The sequence below is a fragment of the Spea bombifrons genome, chromosome 3 (assembly GCF_027358695.1).
Source record: "Spea bombifrons isolate aSpeBom1 chromosome 3, aSpeBom1.2.pri, whole genome shotgun sequence".
Taxonomy (NCBI): Eukaryota; Metazoa; Chordata; class Amphibia; order Anura; family Pelobatidae; genus Spea; species Spea bombifrons.
In genome coordinates, this window is record NC_071089.1 from 73,817,284 (window position 1) to 73,834,583 (window position 17,300).

At 34.8% G+C, this 17,300-nt stretch overlaps 1 protein-coding gene across 1 annotated transcript in view; it reads right to left on the reverse strand.

The window, feature by feature from the left end:
- Positions 1-17,300, reverse strand: part of RIMS1 (regulating synaptic membrane exocytosis 1) — a 157,603-nt gene that overhangs the window by 33,886 nt on the left and 106,417 nt on the right. The window contains exons 23-25 of the mRNA XM_053461071.1: positions 15,325-15,354; positions 9,311-9,423; positions 3,956-4,122 (exon numbers count right to left, since the gene is read on the reverse strand). Of these exons, the coding sequence (XP_053317046.1) occupies positions 3,956-4,122; positions 9,311-9,423; positions 15,325-15,354 (310 nt within the window). The remainder of the gene's footprint in view (positions 1-3,955; positions 4,123-9,310; positions 9,424-15,324; positions 15,355-17,300) is intronic.

Below are 17,300 nucleotides of genomic sequence, written 5' to 3' on the forward strand. Positions count from 1 at the left end.
TGTGTGGATCAATTGCTTGAATGATTTGTGAGACTGCATTAATGAATGTGTTAATGATTTGTGTGAATGAGTAAATGCAAAGATGGTACGTGAAGGGTAGGCTTTAACAATAAATAAATAAACAAAAATGGTCTGCTCAGGCTTAAATGCCCGGGCCTATTTTTTGTCCCAGTCCAGGCCTGACAGTAAGTATATCACATGCAAGGAGAAGTGTTCAGCCAAACACATCTCGTGCATGTATAATACATGGAGGGGGCAAATGTATATGGGGAGATTAAGTTGAAGCCCCATTCATTTGTAGGGGAGGGGGTACCGTGCAAGGTTAAAGGTACCTCTCAACAAAAAATTGCATTTGATGGTTGGAGCTATTCCCTTTAAAATCCATTTGTTACATCACTATATAATATATTTTTTAAAGCATCAGTATACTGGCTTCTATGTGAGAGGATAACAAAAAAGGAACAAGAAGATAAAGGCACATGAAAGATAGCAGTAATAAAATGCTAATTTTCTAGAAGACAGCAAATGCAATGATCTATAATTAGAATAAGCTGATCTGAATTTCACCGACTTGAACGGATGTCTAGGAATTAAGGAAAAGATGATTAGTGGAGGTCTGATGCACATGCACAGGGACTATAATTTCTTAGTGTATTATCTTTGAATTAAAATTAAAGCAAAAATGTAAAAAGTGTTCGTACTTAATTTAGCATTTCATCAAATTTTAAGACACCTCAAAATATGTGATTTTTAAAATAAAAGGTGAGAATGAGAAAACACTGCAGAAAAGGTTTTTGCCTCTGTTCATTCCATATGTTGCACAGAAGAAATATGCCTTCTAGCAGCTGTATAGAAAAATATATTTTTATCAGAATGCATTGTAATGTGGTTGCTATCCATCAGTACATACAAAAGTATTCTGCTTTAATAGAGGTCCTTATGATGATAATAACTATGCAGAAGCTGTTACATAGAATATAGTAAGAGGGAACCAGGGCACAGCATGTATCTGCAACAGATGAAAATGTGACGATTCAAATGAAACATGATTATGAGAGTGACAGATCAGAAAATGACAAAAGACAGGTAAGCATATGTGAAGTTTTAAAGTTTCACATCTACCCCACTGACCCTACTGCATGCCTGCATATACACAAACAGAGGCCAGAGAGAACAAACTGAGTCCTAGGAGCTGCACGTTTTCTGCCTTGTTTTAATCTTGCCTTTTTGTATTTCAAAACTTAAAAAGACTGTAGTAATGACTGAATCTAGCAATAACTCACTAGTATGAAAGAACAGTAGATATAAAAATGCACAGTGAAAGAGAATATTCTAATATCATGCCACTTCATAAAGTAGTGAAACTGGGCCAAAAAGTAAATTAGACACAAATATAACACGGCAAAAATACCTCTTTAATGGTTAAACCTACAATATGGGACTTTTATGACATTGCATTCGAAATACATAAACATTAATATGTAGTTGTAGTTGGTTCCCCACTTTGCTGCTATAGCAGCTTCCTCTCTTGTGGGGAGGCTTTCCACAAGGCTTTGGAGTGTTTCTATGGGAATTTCAGCCCAGTATATCCAGTAGAGCATTTGTGAGGTCAGGGACCAATCTTGGATGAGAATGCCTGGTTCGCAGGGTCAAGAGTTAAGTTCTTGCACACCAAATTCACCCAACTATGTCTTTGTGGACCTTGCTTTGTGCACCAAGGCATAGTCATGTTGGAATAGAAAAGACCTTTCCCAAACTGCTAGACGCATTGCATTGTTCAAAATGACTTGGTATGCTGAAGGGAACATACCAAGACATTTTGGACAATGCAATGCTTCCAACTTTGTAGGAAGAGTTTGGGGAAGGCCCTTTACTATTCCAGCATGAGCCTGTCAAACACTTTTGGAATGAACTGGAAGGGAGAATGTCAACCAGGCCTTCTCATCCAACATCAGTGCCAGACCTCAGAAATGCTTTACTAGATGAATGGGTCAAAATGTCCACAGAAAATCTTGTGGAAAGCCTTCCCAGAAGAGTGGAAGCTGTTATAGCTGCAAAGTGGGGACTGACTATATATGAATGTCTATGTATTTTGAATGTGATGTCATAAAAGTCCCTGTTGGTATAATGGTTAGGTGACCCAATTCTTTTGTCCATAGTGTATCAGATCACCTAATTGCCTATTATAAAAACGAATTGACATCTGCCAACAGTATCAAACCAGGCATGTTATATTACCAAATGTTCTAGTTAATTAGTCTTATAATCTGCAAAGAAAATGGATCACTTTTGGTAGAAAACTGGGAACTTTCATTTTCGAATAACCTTTAATCTAATTTTAACTATTATGATAATTGAATGAAGCTTAGCAGAGCTAAATAGTATGTTGTAATATATTCCAAACGCAATCCTACAATCCTTAGAGAGCTTATATTATATTGCCCAATTTTGAAGTGTGATGTTTAATACATTATCCAACTTTTCTTTATAATTAGCAGAACCAGCTACTAGTATGATGCTAGAGAAACATATATATTATTTTATAGTATATTTATTTTATATATAGTATTTTATTCCTTTTCAAGGGAAGTAGATAACAGATATTTCAGACATTGTCACAGGTCATCCAATAAAAAATATTGTCATGTAAGAATAATTGCCTTGTGTTTCTCTATAGCAAAAGTTTGTTGAATTACTCAGCTACCAATACTCAACAAAACATAGCTTAGAAAACCGGCTCATAAACTACCAACAACCAGACAAAAAGCAGAAAAACACATAAAAAATAGTTTAAAATTATTGTTATTTTCTGTTTTAAATAAACTCTAGTTTTCACACAATATATTTTTAGACAGCTGCATATTTGTCATGAGTATGTGTTCTAGCCCTGTTACCTATATCTAGCTAGACAAACACACTAAGTTTGTATAATACTGGTGGTAAGTGCCCTGACTCTACGTCTATAGAGGCAATAACTTTTTTAGACGAAAATGACTTAATTAGACTGCAGCGCTGTACCTAATACTCAAATAGAAATATTTATTTTTACATTTCCATTAAATTACATTTTATTTATTCAGCACCAGGTTCCCTATCACTATTAAAATAGAGAAAGTGAACCTAGCAATAACATAAAAATTACCATATACAAAACTCAAATTAGACTGTAGTTCTTATAATCACATTATTTCCTATAACAATATGACAAAACCAAGCACAGATCATGCATAATCATACTGTGACTGAACTATATTGCTGGGCCAGGCACTTGCCCACATTCAGCCTGGGCATTTGGGCCAGGGTTCCTCCTGTGGGGGAAGTGTGGGAGATCACTTGTAAAAATGCAGGTTGAAACGTACAAAGACTATCTGCTCACACCATGGGAGAGCCCTTCCATAGTTATTGTTTCCCTACACCTTAAGTTAGTTAGTTTTTAAACTGTTCTAGTTAAATCTTATTAATCTTCTGTGATGTAATTCAGTTATGTATTGATGTGATGGGGCCCTTTTGTTCTGTTGTTTAAAACTTGTTGTCTTGATGTTTCTGTGAATAAATAGGCTATATTCTGTTAAAAAATATTCTTGGAGTACTCAATTGAAGGAAGTTGTGTCTACTTTTTGTGTACACATGGCAGGGTTCCAAGGTGTGCATGCTGACTGGTGCTGGAAGTGATTTTGGGGACAGCAGGATACATCTGGGTGATCTCTGAGAGTTACTACAGCTCTCTTGGTGAACCCTTACACACACATATTATCAAACATAATTCATTAAACTTCTGTAATCTTATAGTTATACTATAACCTCAAAACAAAGCAGGGTAAGACATGTTTCCTTTCTCTGATTTGTGTTTGATAATGCAAAGGATATTCCATCACATTCTTTTTTCTTCTTCTTTTATTATAACCCTCTATTTTCTGGGTTATACTACATCTGGGCAGCTGCATGCTTCACTTACCAGAGTCTTCTGCGAGGCCGCTCTGACTGTTCAGACATAAAGCTTGTGCTGCTTAGGCGTGAGGCACTACTGGTACGGGAAATGGCTGACACGTCACTGACATCACTATCTGAAGATTTGGCTGAGACGTTATCACAACTTCTGTATTGATCTTTATGCGTGTTGTACTGAAGACAGAGGAACGGACATTAAGTTAGTTTGGAAAATATGGCACATCATAACAATAACATTTAACACTATTGACAATATGGGTCCACTAACTATGGAGAAATCCTTAATTATTAAAGTTTGAAACAATTAAATGTATTTGATTATTTTGCTTAAATCCTGTCTTTATAAAACAAAATACCCCTCCCCACACATACATTTTATTTGGAACCCATGAGGGGGAGAAGCTGGACCCAGAGGGGGCACAGCAAATATCAGGTACCATGAGAGATAGGATGCAATTGAGGAGGGTGTAAGTGAAGCCTAAAGGTGAAATTATTTCCTTGGAAGAGGCTGATAGCAGGAGCACATGATATTTGACCAATATCTCGAATATGTGCTGTACCTAATATTCACCATCTCATAATCTATATTTATCCCGTTTGAAAATAACTTGCAAAATAATTGGCCAACTGTAATTTAAATTTTGACCCACATTTGTTTAACTATGATTATTGCTCTTTTAAGGTAGCATAAAGTTAACGATTAGCAATTTACTCCTATACAAAAACTATTTATAAAAATAATCCACATATTTTTATGTACTGTCAGAAACAAATTTAAGTTATTTGTAAGTAACCTAAAAGAGGAAATTTCCTTATTAGTGTTTTCAGTTATAAAGACTCTTTGAAAATTAACAAAATAGTAAACTATATTTAATTGCAATTCACATAAATGGTAGTAGATACTAAGAACAAAAAGGTCATGGTACAGGCAGACACAGAAGAGGCACGCAACAAAGTTATCCTATAGGATTAATGAGTAAAAATTGGTTTGACGGGGCTAGAAGGGTCAATGTGTTCTTTTATACTGTCTGTGTATGTATGTACCACCATACATGTACATTGAATCTACATAATCACATTTTTTTATCTTACAGTGCTACCATTTTTATTTTTATTTTAGATGGTATTATTGTATGTGCAAGATAAGAAAAAGGGCTCATAGGAAAAATCAGAGACACAGAGAAACTTAACCAGTCTACATTTCAGTACAATGTTTTTGGATCAATTGAGAATCCACATTGGATGGAACTGTGTTAACTTTACAATGTGTTCTATGTTTACTTGGGCCAAAAACTTTTATTAATGAGATTTTTATACAAACAATTTTGTATTTCTAACTGCTACTGCCCAAACATTACGATTTAAAAGTAAATTACCACATGTGATATTGTGGCTGGTGTTCTAATAATGCAATTGATCTGAGCCAATGACCACAAAATAAGCTAATTTTTATTTTATTTAATTCTTCGGGACCTAATACTGCCAAACATACTGAGGGAATTCGCAAAGGTTTGGGATGTTTACATAAAAATTAGTATGTAACTAACAAAAGGGAAACAATGGCAAACTACTAGTCTAACTGGGTGACAGAAAAAGGAATAAAAATATGCACATATGTTTAAACCACACGCTGTGTTACCGCTCATCACATTCATTTTTATGGCACTAGATGGTAACCGATGCATGGATTCATTATCATCTTGAATCACAGTATTTTATGAAGTAGTTTACAAATTAAAGACAATGTATTTTTGTCCTCCATTACATGTTACAAATTAACCAAGAACAATGCACTTCACAGAAAACCTTCATGCCAATAAAAAATACGGTATAGTCTAGGTTTACACTGCAGTATACACATTTTTCAACTGATTTAAATCTTTTGTTTTTAGACAAGGTTCTGTTTGGGCAAGACTAACATTAATTGTGCATATTAAGCAAATAAACTTCAGCAGATCTGTTTGTTTTATCACTTCCTATAAAGGAAAAATCACATAAAATAAAAAACCTTTTAGTTTTTGTGCCAACAATCATCCCATGCTGATATAGTTATTTCTGAACATTTAACATTACTAGTTTCTAACATAGCATTTTTTTCTAAGATGTTTAAATTCCACAAAATGCGTGGAACAGTACCTTTATAGTGAGTAGAAAAATGTAATCTTATCAATGTAACCAGGCATTCTTAAGTGCCAACCCCAGAAAGTAGCAAATGTCTTCCATGGAAAAACTGGTAGCATTGGTTATATTAATAATAATAATAATAATAATAATAATAATATCAAGCCAGGGCCAATGTTCTTTAATATTTTTCATGTGTGGCTTGTTGTAAGCTAAGGTGGACTGCTGTACATGCAGGAACAGCTTTTCCGTATTGGCATGAACAGTATTGTGTAAACCTTGGTGTTGCTGCAGACAATATATTAATATATTAATAGAGATTGGACATTGGTATTTCCATAAAACTTCTTATGTTATTTCAGTGGACTGTTTTCAATAACTGATTTCATACTACTTGCTACCAAGAGAAATAAAATAAACTCCAATATCACATAAGATGCTTTTAGCCTATGTCTTGTCAACCCCTTCTGATATGCTAACAAATCTCTTTTACCTCTTTACAATGACATGTTCCCATGTCCATTTAACCATGCTATCATCTCTCCCATCCTAAAGAAACCTTCTCTTGATCCCACATTCTCATTAAACTACCACCCAGTTTCCCTTCTCCCATTGGTATCTAAACTCATAATTAACTAAGCTTCTCTCCACAAAATCTCTGCTTGATCCTCTACAATTTTAGTGTCTCATTTACTGGAACTTGCTCCTCCGCAGTACTGCTATCTGTTGGTCTTCCTCAGGGTTCAGTTCTTGTGGATCTACTCTTCTCCATCTACATCTCTTCACTTGGACAACTCATTTCTTTAAAGATACAGCATCTTGTAAATAAAGTGCCATAAAAAGCTCATCTCGTCAGTGTTTAATTTGATGGTTCAATTTGCTACCTCTTACATTATCCCCTAACCTCTAACCGCTAGATATAATCACTTACTGAGAAAGAAAATAAAAAATGTCCCCAAACCCACAGAAAGACAATCAATTTTTTTCTTAATTGCCTCTAGGAAGGAAAAACCCCCAAAACAACATTTTTGCACTGATATGACATGGGGGGTGTTTTGTTGCTGTGTAACGCTGACATATCACATATATGTGGTTTCTATGTGCTCGGCAGAAGTGGGAGATGTTTTAAAAATATTTTTAATAATCATTAACAGGCCATGTTTACAACATGTGATGTTAAGTTCAAAATAAGCAAAAATTGTTCTCATTCATCAATGAAAATTTACATTTTTGTAGCAACCAATCAGACAGCAATAGGGGTTGGGATACTGAGAAAACAGGTAGCTATCCTTTACTTTGAATATACATATGTCTGATCCATCATGAACCAGCCATTTATCATAATAAAACATAAGAGAAGAAAACATTGTTGATGCTGATAAAAACTCAAAACACATCTATACCCTAAGTAAGTTTGAAAAACAATGGTATAGACTTGGAAATGTATTAAGGTGGTAGGGTGGTCAGAAGTGTTTACATAGAGCCACCAGTGTTTGAAAAAGGCTAAGATGCGCTCTTCCTTATGTAAAGCCGATTTAATCCAATCCATCCTAAAAATATAGTGAAACCAAGAAAGAGCCATTTCCACACTTGGGGGTGTTTTGTGTATCCACTGAAATAAAGCTGTTTTTTTCCTGTTGCCAATAAAATCAGGTGAAAGCATGTTAAAAGTTGTGGTTGCATAGGCAAAGAGCTGGGACCAGATCAATTAGATATGCAGACAAGGCCTGACTCAGTGCATCAGATCTGCCAATGAAGCTGAGTGTTAAGGACACCTGCCATCGGTGCTGGCACCGATATAAGCCCTCATCTTAGGTGTAAGATATGCTTTGTGGAGCAGTTTGAAGCACTTTTCTGTGTATGTTCTAGACACCAAGATCTTTATTGCCTTGTTTGCGACCTCCAGGTGTCAATGTCAATGCTCAGGAGGAGCATGAGATTATTTATTTTTTGGGTTTTATTTATTGTTCCAGGTAGACCAGTGTGAATCTCAAAATGTGCTTTACATGTGAAAAAGGTAGAGCAAAAAAACCCTCAATATTTAGTCTTTTGGGGTTAAATGTAAATAAATATTTTACAGTACCTCCAATGAGACATGGCCCCAGGGAAGGTATCTGTCAAAATTCAAAGTTTTAAAACTGAAATATGCATATTCCAGTTTTAAACATGCAACATGTCATACCCAGACATGTGGGATATTGCAATTTTTGGGGGTGCTGCTGAATAGAAAGCAAGACCTCTTTATGGACCCAAAAAAGTGGTCTGTCAAAATTCCAAGTTTCAAAACAGAATTGTTCCAATTGTGGCTCACTATGTCTGAAAAGCATGACATACCTATGCATGTGGGATGTTGCTGTACTCTGGGGGTGTTGCTGTACTCTGGGGTGTTGCTGAATACAAAACAAGAGTTGTTTCTGTACTTGCACATGTCATGGGAAATAAATCTACTGAAATACTGCAATGTGTTCGCAAAAAAATTTAAAAAACAAAATGTTACTGCAATGTTTAGCACAGACACACTTCACTATCTGAAAGGACAAAACTGGATTTGGCAGAATGTCAGGAGAATGACTGTGTCCATGTGCACAAAACAAGGTCCATAAATACATGGTTTGTTGAGTTTGATGTGGAACACCTTTGGGATGAATTAGAATGCCGATTGGGAGCCAGGCCTTCTTGTCCATCATCAGTGTCTGACCTTGAAAATGATCATTTAGCTAAATGGTGCAAATTCCCACAGACACAATCTTAAATCTTGAAAAACCTTTTCAGAAGAGTGGAGGAAGTTAGAGTTGCAAGGGGGGGGGGCATCTCCATACAAATGCCCATGGTACTGGAATGAGATATTCCACAGGCTAATATGGGTGTGGTTACAAGGTGTCCACATACTTTTGGCCATGTAGTGTAGTTTTCTCCCCTTGTGAATGCATCAAGGGATTCAGTAGAATGGGAGCATTCTACTGCCACTGACTGGCTGCTTGATGGGGCTGTCCCCTGCAACTCTGGAGCTGTAGCTCCTCCTAAAGGTAAGTGCTTTTATTTTTCAGTAAAGGTTGAAGAATGCATTAAGAATACAAAGTAATTTGATAAGCATTGGTGGGGGCTGATTAGGACACTGTCCCTTTAACAATGCATCTAGAAAAAGGTTTGACAGTTACTAAGTGTGTTATACTGAAAGAAAAATCTTCTCAGCATACATTTGATTATTAGCATTAACGTAAAATACAATGTATAAAATTACCTTAGAATATTGCTCTCGCTCAAGCTCTTGACTGGAACTAGATCCAATTGTCTGCCTCTGTCTTTGTACTTTTATTTTCACCTGCCTTGATCTTTCATCCATGAATAAATTCCCTGTAAAGGGTATAAAGAGCATATGATAAATAAATGCGCGCACACACGCATGAAGCATTACGTTTTTGATATTCTGAATTATCTACATATGTTAATGAGAAAGCTATGGACCTAACTAGACCATCATCTTACTAGTGAATAGTATATAAGCATGAATATAGTAAGTAAACACTAGCATCCATCTTGTATTTTCAAAGCATCACTTCAGTGCTTTTAGTAATGTGAAAAAGTATTTGCCCCTTCTTGATTTCTTCTATAAAGATAACAAAATGCAGTTTTTAAATGATCATGTCACGTGTAGAAGTAAAAAGCCTACCCAATCCTACCTGGCCATAGGTGAAAAAAGTAACTGTTACTAAATCAACCAATTAACCAAATTTCAATTTCACTAGACACACCTAGATATGATTGCCGCCAGCCCTGTTGAATGTAAACATCAATTAAATAGAACATGTCTTGCAAATTGAATTAGGCTAAAAGGTCTCTAAAAAGCACAAAGATGCCACAATCTAAGTATATGAAAGAGCAGATTAAAAACAAACATCTATCAGTCTAAAAAGGGTTGCAAAGCCATTTATAAGGGTCTGGGGCTCCAGCAAACAACACTGAGAGCCATTATCTACAAATGAGAAAACTTGGAAAAGTGGTAAAACTTGCTAGGTGTGGCTGGCCTACCAAAATCCTCCAAGAGCGCATCAACGACTCATCCTGGAGGTTACGCAAGAACCCAGACTAACACGTAAAGAACTGCAGGCCTCACTTGCCTGAGTTATGGTCAGTGTTCACAATTCCTCCACGACGATGTTGATGTCATTGCCAGTTATCTCAAACATTTGATTGCAGCTGTTGCTGCCAAAGGTGGCCCAACCAGTTATGGGGGGGGCAATTACTTTTTCACGTGGGTGATATAGGTTTTGATTAACTGTTTACCTTTGATAAATTACATTCTCATTTAAAAGCTGGATTTTGTGTTTACTTATGTTCTCATATTAAAATTAGTTAGATGATCTGAAACATGTAAATGTGACAAATACTCTGCATCTGTAGAACCTGGGAGTGTTTACTGTAAAATTAGGCCTATTACCTCAAAAAGTTAATTGAATTTGAAAACTGGTTCAATATCAGTTTGCTGCCATTATACATAACATCAAGAGGGGGCAGGTGAAGAGATGTACGCAAACAAAGCTTGCAGAAGAGAAATTGTTAATTTAAGAGGTGCATGGAAGTCTGTATACAATATCCATTGGTGTCAATATATGTATACTTTAGCATTCTTAGATTTTTTTTGTTTACTTTTAATGTTTGACCTTAAATGTTGTCAAGTTTATATTGTCTATATTTTTTACTATCCTTTATTGCAACAGTGGTACAGAATTTGCTGGCACCATCTAAATAAATGTAATGTAATATGATATTGATACAAAAAAGACAGTATTCCATTTTAAATGTAATATAGTGAGACATAAGGGTCAGCATATGCATATATATACTGTGTCTATGTATCTATATTCAATATATATATATATATATATATATATATATATATATATATGTGTGTGTGTGTTTAGCTTAATTGGGTATTTAAGAAGACCCAATAACCAATAATGTTATTTGTATATATATTGATAGGGGATAAAGTATAAATTAATACTGCATATATAGTATATGTACTTTAAGGGGTTTGAGGTTGATTTTCTCCTTGGAAAACTCTTTTGATTAGAATGATCCACCAAGATCCACAAGGAAAAGGTTGTAGGATATGATGTGCCCTCCTTGGATTTGGAGTGTCTCTTACATACGTAAAACATGAGATAATGGACAATAACAATAATGTGAAAATAAAAAAAGATGAAATTGTCAAAATATGCCAAATATGAACTAAAAATAAGGTATGAATAAAAGGTAACAGGGATAAACAGAGAAACAGTGGTTCTACCATTAAAGCCGCACATATTACTAAAATTAAGAATTTGAGAATATGCCTGTTTATTTGAAACCAACTGTAATTGTAACCCAGGTTTGTGTACATCATTTGATCCAGTATCTAGGTTCTTTAGGAGCGAGCAGCAGATTTACTGAAGTGGCAGCAGATTTACATATATCATTTTTCATATGAATACACACACACACAATTAAAAAGTTCTTGAGTTGTGTGGGTTTTTTTGCATACTTCTGGATCAACAGCAGGATTGATCTTTATGGGCTTTCATCTTTTTTAATCCTAAATCATTACGTTTTTACAGTAGTTAAAAAGGGCAATTTTCTTCCTAACAGAATTCATCTTTAATGGACCAACTTTGAAAACAATCTAAGATTTTGCAAAATTGTCAGGCCTTTAAGTCACCTAAAAGCATGTTTTTAAATTAATTGAATCTTACATTTTGTTTTGATTATTGAGATGTATATTTAATGATGCTGTTACATTAATTTGATAGAACAGTACAGTGTCAAATAAAAATCCAGTCTGTACAAAAAAAAATAAACATTAACAAGAGGAGAAAAATCCCATAATTAGTATACTGCATTTAATATTCTTACATGGCAAGAAAATATTTTTAAGGCTACAAGGTAGTTTAACCTTTCAATGGCATATGGCTGCTTTCATCATATTGTAAATAGGTAACAATGATAGAAAGTAATAAACAGAGCGGAATGAAACAGAGATATAGATATATCTTATGCTCTGTCTTTATTTTTTAAAACCCAAATTGCTTAAAGGTGCAGTATTATCGTTATTATTAAAAGGAAAAGTCTCATGTGGGGAATTTTTTTTTGTTTTTTTCTTTTTTGAGCATAATAAACAGTTCTATACAGAGTAATGTAGGTTATGTAGATTTTATTTCAATTTGTCCCAATAAACTTCCATTGTTGTCACTTGTGATATTTTTATGGCGGTGCTGATAAAGTTAGTTTCTCTATAGCTAGAGTGTTTGGCTGGGTGATTAGAACTGAATATTATATTTCCCGCAAGGCAGTAGTTTGTCTCATACAGTGGGCTAAGATAACAGAGCTGCAACACAAACAAATGGCTAATATGATGCTGTCTGAAAATGCAAAAACTAAAACCATTTTAAAACTTTCAATCTGATTCTACTAATGATGGAAGTTCTCCCTTAAAAGCCATATTTAATTACCAGGCACCGACACTTGAAATAAACAGAATCTTATCTCAAATCTGCACCCACCACTCATCAATTACCCATTCGTTTCTATAAAACTACACAACAAGAACACTGAATTAGATAGAGATGTAAACCTGGGGTGGCTAGATTCTTTAACATGCTTACAGACTTAAGCCCTTTCTGTGCAGGCTTGATCTGAAATCCATTTTTTTTTGTAGGATGCCATCAAAGACAAAACACAATCTGGGTGACCGAGTGTGAGTTCAAAGTGACACATCCTTCTGTTTAGCTGAAAAACACTTTTAAAATATCAGTAGTTGGTTGTTTAGCTGGCATTGGTTGGCATGTCTATTAATTTTTCTATGTTTTTATCTGGTGTGCATTGGATGACTATTAAGTGACATGTCCTGTTACATACGCAATAAGTGAATACAAAAGGCATGGAAGAATTGTGCAGCATGGACATTTCTTTTTAATGTATAAATTGCATAATTTAACACTGTTTAATATAGGGATGCCACATTTTACCAACAGTTTCATGGACCCACTGTGAGAGTTAAGCCTGGTGGTGTGGTCACGGGTATGGCTATGGGTGTGGTTTCACTGGTGACAGCTGATTTGTTTGGTTTAGTAGAGCGAGAAAGGAGCGGGGAGAGAATAAAGACAGAAGAGAAAAGAGTCATTCAAGAAAGGAAAAGAGTGAAACAAGAATGAGAAATGAGAGGAAAGATACAAGAGAAAAGAGAGGGAGTCATGAGAGAAAAGAGAGGACAAAAGAATGAGAAAGGGGCGAGGAGAGAGAAATGAGAGGAGAGAGAAAAAAAAGAAATAAGAGGACAAGAAAAAGACACATGAGAAAAGTAAAAGGACAGTACAGGAAAAGTGAAAATAGAGGAAAGGGCAAAAAAAAAACAAAGAAAGAAGATGAAGGAAAGGATTGAGGTGAGAGTGGGTAGAGAGATAAGTGAAGACAGAAAGAAGTAAAGGAAGTAGTGGAGAGGGGAGAGATGAGAAAAAAAGGAAGGAAAAGAACAGCATGAGAGAGCAGATTAGAGCAAAAGGTAGGGGGGAAGAGCAAACAGAGAGAACAAGACAGAGAGGAAAACCTTTTAACTGCCTGAGAGTGGTGACATTGACTACGTCAGAAAAATATAAAACATAGCTATATCTTTCCAGGGTCCTGCTATTGTGGCAGTTACCCACTTTCACTTGTCCAAAGGCTGTTCAAAATGATTCTGACTCACATGACCACTGGCCCAGCATTTTCAGGGACACAAAGTTATATCAGGGACCCTGGATTTCCCTCTTAATTCAGGGACTACCCAGGTAAAACCTGGACAGATGGCAACTCTATTTTTTTCAATATATACATTTTTTATTAATCTTTTCAGTATAAAATTAATAATAATAAAGAAAGGGAAGAAAAAACAGTTTTCCAATATCAAGAAGAAAATTCATACATTCTTAGATCTCAATGGTCGTATACAGGTTTGTATCATGATAAATAAATAAAATTATTTACCGTTTCATATTCATTATTTAATTTCATAGAGTGATCTATTTAACATTCATTACATCGTATTTTTTTATGTTGTTATGAAGTATGAAAAAAATGTTTCTCTATTTGATATTGATAATTAATTTGTTGTAAGATCTGTGGCCAAGTTGGAGGTTCTTCTAATTTCCAGTTCCGTGCAATAAAAATTTTGGGTGCTGCTAACACATTAATAGCTAAACTTGAATTTGTTTTTTTTTTACTGGCATATCTATATGAAATAAAAAAGATTGTGGAGATAAAATCCAATCAAAACCAAATAAAGTTTTAAATAGTTTCACAATTTCAAGCTAGTAAGTTTGTCGCAGCTCCACCATATATGAGACATGGTTCCCAGTTCTAGCTGACATCTCCAGCATTTATTAGAGGTGACATTTTGTGTAAGATGGTTGGTACATGATACCAACGGTGGAGGAGTTTAAAATATTGCTCTTCTTAGATTGCGCCAAGCTAAGGACCGTTTCTCGGCCGAATAAGAAATTCCTAAATCTGTCTCCCATTTCAGAATAGTTTTAGATTTCTCTGGAACAAGATCCTGTTCTAACATTTTTCCAATTTTGGTAATAAGATTTTTCTTATGGTGTCCATCCAGAAATCCATCTAACATGGTCAATGGGTTTAAAGGATTAGATTTTGTAAAGCTTTTAATTCTTAAGTATGAAAAATATTCTTTACTTGGGAGAGCAAATTTAGATTGTAATTCTTTAAATGAATATAATGTCTGCTATTTTTATAATCCCGTGTCTATGCCAGATCTTTAGATCAATATCTTTAATCAATAATTGAAATACTTCTAAGGGGGTAAATAGTGTCCATGAGTCTTTTGATGCTGAATTTCTCTTATATTTGATAATATTATCCAAAATGTTTGTAAAAATTGGGTTAAACTCTAGTTTAATAGTTAAATATTGTAAAACCAGCTGGTACACATTCGCTTACACCACACTACTATAGAGAAAGGACAGAGTGATTGTCCTTGTAAAGTTGTCTATGCTATGTAACATAATTGAAGTGATCAGCACGGACTTTGCAGTCTGCCAGTCCCTGACTGATGTCTAAGGGGCACAGCTGCCATGGTCTGTAAGCTAAGCTTGGACCTGGACCAGCTGCCCATTTCGCTCTTCATCTTGCAAAAACCATCTAAGGCTGCCTACAGAACAACTCAACAATAGATTTAACTTTATAAATATATATTTAGAAAAATTAATGTATGAATATATTTACCTTTTGAAGATGTAATATAACCCTCTGGTTCTTCAATGATTTAATGCACAGGGTGATGAAAGAAAACAAAAGAAAGAAATCAGCAGAGTAAAAATCATACAAATAATTGTCACACACGACAAAGTGAAATATTGCTCAGTATGTTGTAAGTGGAAAGTAACAAAAACATGGAAAAAATTGGATAAAGTACAATACTGAAAAGGAAGTAAACAAAGCATGAGGTTGTGGAGGATATATTAACGCTTTACAAGTTAAATGCAATCATCTATTCTGTTCTAGAATTTTCTTTTTAGCAATATTTTTGGACACAAAAAATTAAAGATGTCAAACAAAAATTAAATATGTAGCATGCACCAGACAAGTATAACGTTAGCAAGAATGGCCTTAGGTACTGAGCTGACATTATTGTATGTTAAGTTTGAGTGTAATTATATATCAGGCTACACATATTTATGAACCCCATGGTCGAATGTTTTAAGCAAGTCATACATAAACCAGACAATAAATTCAAACAATGAAACAATGTAGGAAACATTAAGTATTTCGTTAACAGCCTGCTGTACGCTAGAATGGTATAAATTGACTCCTCAGCCTGTATTATTACAAGTCAGTGGCAGCCTAATTCTGAATACAATACATTTCAATATCCCCCCCAACATGTACCAAGATGTAAAAGATGGATGAGTTTTATGTCATAGCTGAGCTGTTAAGCCTCAGAAACGTGTAGATAGATTAAAAGGTAGACTTCAGGAGCTACTAAAAAGGTAATCGTACACAAGTCTCGGAGCACACAAAATCACAGTTCCTGTTTACTGTTTGCTTAAAGATGAAGTTGTAAATGATAAGACAGCTGTAAAAATGAGGCAAAACAAGAGGCTCTCTATAGATTTATATTTTATTATAAATACACATATAGGAATGGACTGGGAATGAAAATCAGCCCTGGCACTTTAGGCACTGGAGCTGCCAATAAATGACAATAAAACGTTTATCAGGTAGCCAATTAGCAGCACATCCTATCTGCCTCATGAGTAGTAATCAGGAGGACTGTATTGAGCACCGGCCAACCAGCCATTTGCTTAGTGTGCGTGATGGTCGTTTGGGCCTGTATTTGTACTGTATACACATTGAATAGTTACTATATATCCCTCATACAAATCAGCTAGGTATTATTTAATACACAAACATGAACATATATATAATTATCAAATCTTTCCTCAGGCGTATGAGGAGTTTCTAATATGACAGAATTATCCAGTGTCAAAGTAGAAAGTTTTATCAACACAGCAAGAAACGCGACAAAAATAACTATTTTCTGCTTCTCCAAGTATCTTGATCGAACTTAATCCACTTCATCATATATTCATCATAACCACCAAATCCCTTAAGTAGCCAGAGAGTTGTTTTCTATACCTATATCTCAAAAAATGATGATCCACATGCTAACGTGCTCCTTTCTGACGCTACACAATGGTTGTTTACACTTTATCCTTTATATAAAATACTGTAGAAGAGAAGTCCTCAGTGGGGGTGATAAGGATTTTGACTACTTGAGAAATCAACATAGTTACATGGATCACGACTTTCAGGAAACCCAGTATAATGGTTTGTTCATATGTAAATAAAGACTTTGTTTTGTAAGCAAATCATTTTGAACATTAAGTATATGTTAGTTACTCTAAAAATACTTTTTTTTATTGTACCATCAATTAAAATAACTTGTTACAGTAAGTTTCATTATCACTCAGTATTTGGTATGTGTTATGTTTCCGCCTTGGCTGTGTTCATTAAATCATTGAAGAGCTCTCTAGCGATGATATAAGATATATTTAATATATAAGTGTAATATAATATTTTAAAAGGTTCATCCCAAAAGTAGAGTATTCGGATTTACAAGTAAGCCCTCAACCAATTAATGCTGTTGCACTACAGGGAAGGTTTTAATACATATCAATGAACTGACTGGTAGACTGTAA